Raw genomic sequence first — 10457 nt, forward strand, 5'->3', positions numbered from 1 at the left:
GTGGTGGCTAGACCCGATGGCGCTGCTTCTTTTCTCTGATGCTTCTCTCTTGTTTTTTCTCTTTTCCTCTGTTTTTTTTCTTCTTTCTTCTTCTTTTCTCCTTTTCCTCTTGGTTTTCTATCTCTTCTCTTCTTTCTCTCTATTCCTCTGTTTTCTTTTTTTCCTTTATCCCTTATTTTTTCTTCCTTTTTTTTCTATTCTGTTTTTTTCTTCTTCTTTTTCTCTCTTTTTCGTTCCCTCTGGTTCCTCCTCCTTTTGTCCTCTCCTCCTTTTATCTTTTCCTCTTTTTTTTCTCCCCCACCTTTTTCCTCATCTCCCCTGTACTTATAAGCAAAAAACAAGGGAGAGAGAGAAGTCGGGGGCGGCCACTATGTTGCTGCCCCTCCACCACCAAGGGACACATCTCCTCCCTTTTCTTCAACATGTGGAAAGTTTTGAGCAAGTAGAAGTCCTTGATTAGTGTTTTTTTTAGAAAGAAAGCGATCAAAAACAGGAGGAAGAAAAATGTTCTTCTTCCCCTGCTTCGCGCATCGAAGACCCATAACGCCATTTAAAATAGCACTATTTTAGGTTTTTTTTTTTAATGAATAGTGGATGAAACGATGTTGTTTAGAACAAAATGCATCGTTTCATTTAAAAGAAAAGGGCAATAAAAATCAATTCAATTACATCCTTTCCAAATTCAATCGCCAGCCTTGAAGTTTGTCATCTTTTTTAAAGTGGTACTTGGTCTCTGATTTATGTAATTTAACCCTTATTGGTCAATAAACTTCTAATTTCTTTAATTTGGCCCCTGATTTGATTTAATTACAATCTCTTTATTTATGTTTCTCTTTTAGTTTGGTCCTTGGTTTAGGATTTCTTCAATTAAGTCCCTAATTGGCTATCAAAAATTATAATATGACCCTAGAACTTTAATTTCTTCCTATTAAAATCCAAATTAACTTCAAAATCAATTTTCCTTGCAATCAAACCCTCCATAAACTAAATTAAACCTTCAAATAACATTTAATTGAGTCCATAAATATCTAATTTTTTAATTTTCTTCCTTGAATTGAATTTTGTTTGTCAACAAGGCTCTCATCAGTTAACAAAATACTATCAAATTTGAATCTTTGTATTTTTGACCCTCCTCAACTAATTTTTAGTCATTTTCTTGGATGTTTTGACATCCACTCCTCATTGCCTATTTTTTTATTTTTTTTCAATTTAACGAGGATCCAAAAATAGATTACAACAAAACTAGTGGCCTAAGTTATGACACTAAGATTGCCATGTAAAAGATAAACATGAAAAAACCACAAAGAAAAATTTCAAACCATAAAAGATTAAAATTTAAAATAATTAAAATTAAAACAACCAGGACTAAACAATAAAAATAATTAAATGAAACTAATTAGGGATTAAATTTTAAAAAATAGATTAAAAAAGTGCAATAAAACAACAAGGACCAAAATTAAAAACCAAATAAAATTAAATTAAACTCCCAAGGATAAAATAAAAAATAATAAAAAGGATAAAAAAAATAGCATTCCAAAGAATAAGAACTGAATTAAATAAAAAATTTAATGAAATTAAATGATGAGAGATAAAATTAAAAATAAAATAAATTTAAAGAAGTACCAAATCTTAAAAATAAAAAAAAATAAAAACTAAATTTAAAACAAATATAAATTGAAGGAAATAATAGGAAGCTAATGCCAAGCCTATAAGAGAGAAAATAATAGGAAGAGAAAAAAAAAATCAATCATCTTTCAACAACTGCTTTAATGACAAAACATACCACCTTAAAAAATATATTGTTACTTCTCATGTCGAGTGAGTATTTGATGGGTCTTTTTTAACAGGCATGCTTGCCCTGCACGCCACTAAAATGACATAAAGGACAATAATGTGTCCATGCGTGTATTGCCCATGTAGTTTTATTTTATTAATTTATTAATATTATAATAATGTAAATTATTAAAAAAAGACAGTGAGAGTATATGAATATTACAAAAAAACAATAATGCAAATATAAAAATACCCTCCCAAAACCGCCTTTCATTTACACAAAATCAAGGGTATTAATATATATAAAATATACAAATACAAAACAATTAAAATAAGCAGATGTTATTTAATTATACAAATAAATATGAAAAGACGGCCAATTTTTCAAACTCCCAAAAGCGATATAGTATTTTTACTGCAGAAGAAAAAAACAAAAAATAAAAACTTTCTCCCCTGTCAATTCTCAAACACCGAAACTTTCTCCCCGATCACATGAAAAAACACAAAATAACAACTTTCTCCCCGATCAATTCTCAAACACCGAAACTTTCTTTAATCAAAAATCTCAAACAAGAGTTTTATTGCTTCCTGTCACACCAAGGCAAACCAAACCAGTCTTCTTTTATGCATCCATACGGATAATACACCTCAGGCCAGCTCCACTAAGCATGTACTCGAAAGCCTTGTTGATTTCTGAGAAAGGGACTTCATGGGTGATGAATTTCTCTAGCTCCAGCTCCTGTCACATTACAACAAGAGAAGTCAACAGTGCAGGAGATTGCATCAAAATAAAAAGAAGGAATAACTACTGATTTCTTTCCCGTGACAGAAGTTTCAGAATTCAATGCAATTGTATTAGCATTGCACTACCAAAGAAGGTTAAGAATTGTCATTTTCACGATGTAAAGCCAATCATTTTCCGTTGATGTTGCGTCCATGATTTTATCTCTAAGTTCCCTCTAAGGAAAACTAACAGAGCCGTAATTCTAGTCTATTACATATGTGTAAGGATGGAAATATATGTTCAGACTGCATGCTGGCTGGATAAGATTAATGGGAACTCCGATTTACCTTGTTCATGTACTTCTCGACAACCGAAGGGAGGTCGGAGCGCGGTTTGTAGTTGCCGAAGAAGGTGCCCTTGAGAGTCCTCTCATTCAGGAAATTCATTGGATGGGTTTTGAAAGAATCATCTTTGTTCGGCACACCAACAAGCACAGCAACGCCCCATCCATCATGGACGCATTCAAATGCAGAAATCATGGCATTGATGCTTCCAGTACACTCGACACTTCGATCAACTCCTCCATTGGTCATTTCAGCTATCACCTGAACACAGTAAGTCAAAATTAGGACAGACGTAAAGGATTCGCCGATGCTAGTCACTCAGAACTCGATTCTCTTTGTCACTTACCTCTTGAACAGGCTTGTTATGATCTTTTGGGTTCACAAACTCAGTGACACCAAACTTCTTGGCTGTTGAAAAAACACAAATGAACATCAGAAAGCAGTTATTATCACCAAGAATCAACATTAAAGCTACTTAAATATATCAGTTTTGTGATATTAGCTATTAGACTGAGCAAAGCATCAATCAATAATTTAAGAGAAATGCGCAGCAGCCACAATGAACAACATCATAGCTTCTCTCACCTTCATCGAATCTATTGGAATTCAAATCGACACCAATGATTCTTGAAGCACCAGCAATCCGAGCCCCTTCAGCAGCCTGGATTAGGAAAAAACAACGAGAACAAGTTCTGCATTAGCACCCGCAGCAGCTTGAACAGGAAAAAATGTTAATAATCTACCAGTATACACAAACTTACCGCAAGGCCTACAGCTCCGAGGCCGAAAATGGCTACCGAAGAGCCTTTGTTTGGTTTTGCAACATTCAAGGTGGCACCAAGACCTACAAGACAAAAGAGGAATCCCCATTAAAAGAAAGCAACAAATCACCCCATTGAATGATTTTTATCAAATCGTGTAATTCTCCCAACCTGTAGAGATTCCACAGCTGAGAACACAGACTTTGTCAAGAGGAGCAGCAGGATTGATCTTGGCAACACAGCCAACATGAACCACAGTGTACTCACTAAAGGTTGAGGTGCCAACAAAATGGTAAATGGGCTGCCCTCTGATCGAAAACCTTGACTTGCCATCATTCAGCATCACACCCCTGTCAGTGTTAATCCTCAGAAGATCGCACATATTACTCTCTTCTGACTTGCAATGTCGGCATTCCTTACACTCTCCTGTGAAGACTGGAAGCACATGGTCACCAGGTTTGAGGTCTGTCACGCCCTCCCCAACACTCTCAACGATCCTACAAGCCCCCAAAAGAGAAATCGAAACACGAGGGTGGAAAAAATCAATTTAGTCAACCCAATTCATCACTGTCAAAATAATCAAAAAGCATAATCTAAGTAGCAGTTAATGGACATACCCTCCTGCTTCATGCCCAAAGATGCGAGGAAACAATGGGGTTTGGCCCTGCAATTTAATCCCCAATGTCAGTTACAGTATCAATCCATACAAGCAAAACTAGAAAATCCCAGATTCTGAAAACAGATCATAATAGAAAATGTGAATCACCTTGGCTTCCCAGAAATATACATCGGTGTGGCAGAGGGAAGTGAAGAGGATCTTCAAACGAACCTCCATGGCTTGAGGTGGAGCCACCTCCACTTCCTCCATCACCAGTGGCTTTCCAGCTTCCCATGCCACAGCAGCTACAGATTAAAGAACACGCATCCCATTATTAAAGTAAAAAAAAAAAATCACATTCGGTGATCAATAAGACGATAAATTAGACTCCTCAAAAGATAACTAGAAATGAAAAGACTTGAACAAAGAAAAGTAGCTTTTCTTGGTTACCTTTGCAACGTATGACTTGACCAGCAGTGCTTGACATATTCTTTCTTGTCTTAAACGAACTTTAACAGCTTTTTCTTTGAGGCTTCTTTGAGTAGCTTGCTCTGTTTTTTGAGTTGTGAAGAAAGAGGTTGGTCCTTGTGAGTATTTATAGTAGCAGAAGGATGTATGTCTCTCACGTTTAACGTTGACTATCGATTTGAAGAATTTTAAAGAGAAAACCACTGACGATCTCTGCTGTTTTGTCTGTCCTGTATTTAGAACCTGCGGCTCCTTGGTTTCAGGATTGGACTGTTTCTGGTTTTATGTTTCTTTATTGAGATAATACAAATCAGTCCTCCAACTAAGATGTGCTAGTTAATGCAGTCTCAAAACTAGCAATTATTGCAATTTTATCACCCAATCAGCTTACTCTTCTTTTTCTCTTCGTGGATAAATCAATCTGAAGTCTCTATCACGATTGGGGATTAATCTCTAATTAACCTTTGTGGTTTATCTTTGCTGTCGTGGTTCTGTTTCTAATTATAGTCTATCTTTTGTGCTGTTAAAGACTTGATCCAATTTCCAACCTTTCATTACAGTGGGTATGAAAAAACCCTCACGCTGATTAGCACTAGCTGTCACTAATAATCAATTTGTTCATAATAATAATAATAATCCCAAACCTCTCCCGTTTGAATAACTCTTGAGAGTATAATTTATTAGTACATGGATTTTGTTGATTTAAATAGAATAAGTTGCCTTAGAAAAAAGTCTATTACAATGTACTAATGGATCATTCATTGCATAATTTCGATTCCCTTTATCATTCTTACAGGTTTTTTCTTTTTCAATAAAGAAGAATAAAACCTTGGGAATTTTGGATAGTTTAGGGAGTATATGGATAATCCTTTAGAAACAGGATTTATTATTTAACACCTAATTATACTTTTACCGTTCAAAAAAAATCACAAAGAACTGGCTTTTAAGAGTAAAATAGTATTTTCACGAGGCCATCAGAAGAAGTTGACGGACACATTTATGAGTTTTTCAAGAAGTACATGTTCTAGCAACCTGACCGCTTACGGCCAAAACGGCCCCACCTGATCATTCATCGAAAATAAAGTGTTGGCTCCAGCTGATTTGCCTAATGAGAGGAATTCAAATGTGTTGTTCCTGTGTTTGTTTTCTTCTTGTGAAATAGATGAACGTGCTAATAACCTTTAGTAACAAAAACACGTCAGAATCTTATTTATTCACATGAGAAAGTGTAGTGGTAACAGCTTACTTAATTATCAATCTGAAGCATGGATTTTATTGTTTCATCTAACTGATCACTATCGGAACATAATACACCTGAGACTAGCTCAGGCAATACACCTGAAAATCAACAAAGATGATTCTTCTTTTATTCACCCATCCGGATAATACACCTGAGGCTAGCTCTAGCGAGCATGTACTCGAAAGCCTTGTTGATCTCAGAGAAAGGGACTTCATGAGATATAAATTTCTCTAGCTCAAGCTCCTGCACATATAACAACTAGTTAGGATAAGAGGGTTTTTGCAAGATGATAGAATGTTCAAAACCAAAGGAGGAGGAATGGCTGCTTGTTGCCTATGATAATGTTCTTAAAATAAAACAATGTCGCTGTTAATGATAATTCAAGTAGATATTTTGAGAAACTTCATATACAGATTGCTTCCTATCAGCACTAATGGAAACCATAGTTCTATATTTTGAGAAACTTCATAGACAGATTGCTTCCGATCAGCACTAATGGAAACCATAATTCTACGGGCTAGAGATTGATTAATAGGGATTGAAGTTACCTTGTTCATGTACTTCTCTACAACTGAAGGAAGGTCAGTGCGCGGCTTGTAATTTCCAAAGAAAGTACCCTTGAGAGTCCTCTCACTCAAGAAATTCACTGGATGGGTTTTGAAAGAATCGTCTTTGCTTGGCACGCCGACTAGCACAGCAACACCCCAACCCTGCAAAGAGATCCATAATGTTATCAGATTTGGGTGTTTTAAAAGTGCTTTTTTTTTTTCAGTGATCCATAATCACAAACAGTTTAAAGAAAATTACATCATGGACGCATTCGAATGCAGAAATCATGGCACTGATACTTCCTGTACACTCAACACTTCTATCCACTCCTCCATCAGTCATCTCCGCTATCACCTACAGACGGAAAATCAAATTTATAACTGATGCAAAAGGTTCATATGAATCATCCCTCCAAACATGATTCATCTTCTTACAGACCTCATGAACAGGTTTGTCATAATCATTTGGGTTCACAAACTCTGTCACACCAAATTTCTTGGCTGTTGAAATAAAAAACACAGATGAACATCAGAAATCAGTTGTATATGAACAAAAAAAAAAACATGACATCTTGTGTAATATTTTAGCACAATCACCAAGAAGCAACAGCGAAGCTACTCGATAAAATGAAGATCAGTTTCATCCTAGTAATTTGACAATGCAAAAATCCTCTCTGCAACATCCTCTCTTACATAATTAATTAACTAATGCAGCCGACAAGCTAAAGACACCAATGGAGCAATAGCGGAAAAAGCAAAAGAAAACTAATGAAATGATAAAACTAAATGATTGTTTTACCTTCATTGAATCTACTGGAATACAAATCAACACCAATAATCCTTGAAGCACCGGAAATCCGAGCACCTTCAGCAGCCTAATCATGTCAAACAACAAAAACAAATTTAACATAAGTACCAGGCTAGCATCAGAACTCATAAATGGATAGAAAAATCATCTGTTTCGTGTATTGGAAAAGAAACTTACTGCAAGGCCTACAGCTCCCAATCCAAAAATGGCCACGGTGGAGCCTGCCTTTGGCTTTGCAACATTCAAGGTGGCTCCAAGACCTACAACACGAAACCAAATCCTCATCAAAAGAAGGTGAGAAAATATTTGTTCGTTTAAGAATAATTGAATTGGTGTTTTCCCAACCTGTAGAGATTCCACAGCTGAGGAGACAAACTTTGTCCAGTGGAGCAGCAGGATTGATCTTGACCAGACAGCCAACATGAACCACAGTGTACTCGCTAAAGGTTGATGTACCAACAAAATGGTAGATGGGCTGCCCTCTAATTGAAAATCTAGAATTGCCATCACTCAGCATCACACCTCTATCAGCGTTAACCCGAAGAAGATCACACATATTACTCTCTTCTGATTTGCAATGTCGGCATTCCTTACACTCTCCTGTGAATACAGGAAGCACATGGTCACCAGGCTCGAGGTCTGTCACACCTTCACCAACACTCTCAACAATCCTACGCACCCAAAAGAAAAAATAGAAGCATGAGGGGAAAAAATCAAATTAGTCACCACAATTCATCACCGTCAAAACAAACAAAAGCATAATCCATGTGCAACAAGTAATGGACTAATGGCTCAAATTCATACCCCGCAGCTTCATGACCAAAAATGCGAGGAAATAGTGGGGTTTGCCCCTGCATATTGCAACCAATGTTATAGTATCAATCTCAGCAAGAATAACTAGAAAATCTAGCCCACAAAACAAGATCAGGTGCATGATTATGTAGTAATTAAATTTGAAAATGCAATCACATACCTTGGCTTCCCAGAAGCATACATCACTATGGCAGAGGGAAGTGACGAGGATCTTCAAACGAACCTCCATGGCTTGAGGTGGAGCCACCTCCACTTCCTCTATCACCAGTGGCTTTCCAGCTTCCCATGCCACAGCAGCTACAACACATCCATCCAATTAATTATAAACAAAGAAAAAGAAAAATTGAAATTCATAGACAAATTAAGGCTTAGTTCAAGTTGTTTTATATAATCAATTAGTTAAAATCAATTAGTTAAAGGCCATGTTAAACTTAAAATCAAATTTCTAGTCCAGTATTTTTTTAATAAAAAAAACCCAAACAGTCTGATGGGTGAAAGTACTTTAATTAATTCTCCAAAATTGGCAAAAGAAACATGTTTTGTAAAAGCTGTTTGAGTATTACCTTTGCAACGGATGACCTGACCAGTGCTTGCCATTCTTTCTTTCCCAAAATGAAAATTCTTGCTTCTTTTAACGTCACAAATTCCTTTCGATGAGCTTCCTTTCTTTCTCGAGCTGTGAAGAAAGAGGTTTGTCCCAAAATAATTTTTTTATATATATTTTAAATTGTTTTTATATACTGATTTTAAAAATGCATTGCCCTTCCGAAGTCCTTGGGAGACAGTTTCTTATCTTTTTGACGTTGAATGTTGGATAGGATCCGGTTTAAGGACAAAAATAAGTTTTTATATATATTATAATTTTTTATTTGATAATTATATTATCCTGCCCTATTTTTTAGGTCAGCCAAAGTCAGGAATATATTCAAGTTTAGTTGAGAGAATATTGTTTTTAAATTCTTTTTTCTAATTATTATAAAAGGATTTCTCTTTTATTTAATTTAGGTTGAATATTTAACTTCTATTTACACAACTTTAGAAATTACTTCAGAATTTATAAAACAATGATTTTTCTATAACTTGGACTTGAAAAATTCTAATTTTAAGTCTTTCACTGTACACTATATTAATTTCTTTTTATTTTTTGAAAACATATATTTAATTTTTTTATTTTCCAAAATATTTTCAAAAAATGTTTTAATTATATATCAAGCGTATATCGAAATTGTTTGATTTTATTAAAATATCTTCAAACCATATTTTATAGATATACAAGGACTAATCAATTTTTTTTAATGTTATTAAAATATCTTCAGACCATAATTCATATATATACAAGGACCACATCTATCCTTTTAAATTCAGTTAGAACAGAACGAAACTATCTATTTTGATATAAAAAAATAAAAATTATAAGAATCTTATTAGTATTATGCTTGTTTTGTTTTTATCCGGTGATAATAATGAGTATATACAAGGACCATGATTTGGATTTTTTTTATATTTATACTCTCTTTATTATTCATTGAGTGAAAATTTTCGATATTTATGAACTACCCATTAAATTTTTAGTATTCAATGAGTATTTGTTATTTATTATAATTTATAAATAAATAAATAAAATATTTAATATGTGTATATATATATATATATTTGAAATATGTATATGTATATTAAATGATAAATATTATTTATATACATGTTTTTAAGTCAATATGTGTATATATTTTATTGTATTAAAAAAAAGTCTAAATATTCTACAACTATATTTATATAATGTAGATATATACATTGCAGGTTAAGTTTTGGTTCAAGAGTAACAACATTTATACTCTATTTATTATTTATTAGTTTTAAAAAATATATACTCATTTAGGTCGGTATTTAATGGTAATTGGTATCTTTATTTTATCTAAATTAGATATTATAGCGAGGGGTATTGATATAGTAGGAGCAAGTATGTATTAAGAATATATTTGATATTGTGGTAGTTGTTTGTAGTTGTGGTTTGAAAAAAGTTGTTTTATAAAAAGTATTTTTAATTGAGGTTGGTTTGAAAAAATAGGTGTTTGGTTAAAACTGTAGTTGGAATTGATGTTGAAAAAAAGTAGTTTAATATGTTTGGTTAATAATGCTTTTGAAATTAAAGTTTTAAAATAATTTTAAAAAATATATATCAATATTGATAGTTTTTAATTTAAATATTATAGATTTAACTTTCGTTATTATATCATGAAATAAATAATACTTTATATAAAATATTTTTTATTGTTCCATTAAAATATCTACAATTCCATCACGTATGAAATACATCCAACAAGAACTACAGTTTTTTTAATTTTTTAAGCACGCAATAATATCAGGTAAAATATAATCAAGA

The 10457-nt window shown here is 33.6% G+C and overlaps 2 protein-coding genes across 2 annotated transcripts; both read right to left on the minus strand.

Moving 5' to 3' along the window:
- Positions 1-2191: 2191 nt before the first annotated feature.
- LOC105124595 (alcohol dehydrogenase) lies at positions 2192-4917 on the minus strand. The gene is made up of 9 exons (XM_011024675.1): positions 4651-4917; positions 4369-4505; positions 4220-4266; positions 3774-4099; positions 3603-3685; positions 3427-3502; positions 3188-3249; positions 2845-3102; positions 2192-2512 (listed from the first exon to the last, which is right to left on the minus strand). The coding sequence occupies exons 1-9, from the start codon at positions 4685-4687 to the stop codon at positions 2396-2398; spliced, it is 1143 nt and encodes a 380-aa protein (XP_011022977.1). The 5' UTR covers positions 4688-4917; the 3' UTR covers positions 2192-2395.
- A 936-nt stretch (positions 4918-5853) lies between these two features.
- Positions 5854-8847, minus strand: LOC105124594 (alcohol dehydrogenase-like). Its single transcript, XM_011024674.1, has 10 exons — positions 8641-8847; positions 8238-8374; positions 8069-8115; positions 7610-7935; positions 7442-7524; positions 7256-7331; positions 6896-6957; positions 6716-6811; positions 6457-6618; positions 5854-6151 (listed from the first exon to the last, which is right to left on the minus strand). Exons 1-10 carry the CDS (start codon positions 8672-8674, stop codon positions 6035-6037), a joined length of 1140 nt encoding a protein of 379 aa, XP_011022976.1. The 5' UTR covers positions 8675-8847; the 3' UTR covers positions 5854-6034.
- Positions 8848-10457: the final 1610 nt, after the last annotated feature.

The sequence above is a fragment of the Populus euphratica genome, unplaced genomic scaffold (genome assembly GCF_000495115.2).
Source record: "Populus euphratica unplaced genomic scaffold, PopEup_1.0 scaffold35.1, whole genome shotgun sequence".
Lineage (NCBI taxonomy): Eukaryota > Viridiplantae > Streptophyta > Magnoliopsida > Malpighiales > Salicaceae > Populus > Populus euphratica.

What these genes read in the sequence shown, in the direction of transcription:
- LOC105124595 (XM_011024675.1), bottom strand. Translation starts at nt 4,687, where the DNA reads ATGTCAAGCACTGCTGGTCAAGTCATACGTTGCAAAG. An exon ending in TATATTTCTGGGAAGCCAAG is followed by an intron (nt 4,267 to 4,368) that starts GTGATTCACATT and finishes ATTAAATTGCAG; the next exon opens with GGCCAAACCCCATTGTTTCC. An exon ending in CAGCTGTGGAATCTCTACAG is followed by an intron (nt 3,686 to 3,773) that starts GTTGGGAGAATT and finishes TTTGTCTTGTAG; the next exon opens with GTCTTGGTGCCACCTTGAAT.
- LOC105124594 (XM_011024674.1), bottom strand. Translation starts at nt 8,674, where the DNA reads ATGGCAAGCACTGGTCAGGTCATCCGTTGCAAAG. An exon ending in TCAGGTCATCCGTTGCAAAG is followed by an intron (nt 8,375 to 8,640) that starts GTAATACTCAAA and finishes GATGTGTTGTAG; the next exon opens with CTGCTGTGGCATGGGAAGCT. An exon ending in CAGCTGTGGAATCTCTACAG is followed by an intron (nt 7,525 to 7,609) that starts GTTGGGAAAACA and finishes TTCGTGTTGTAG; the next exon opens with GTCTTGGAGCCACCTTGAAT.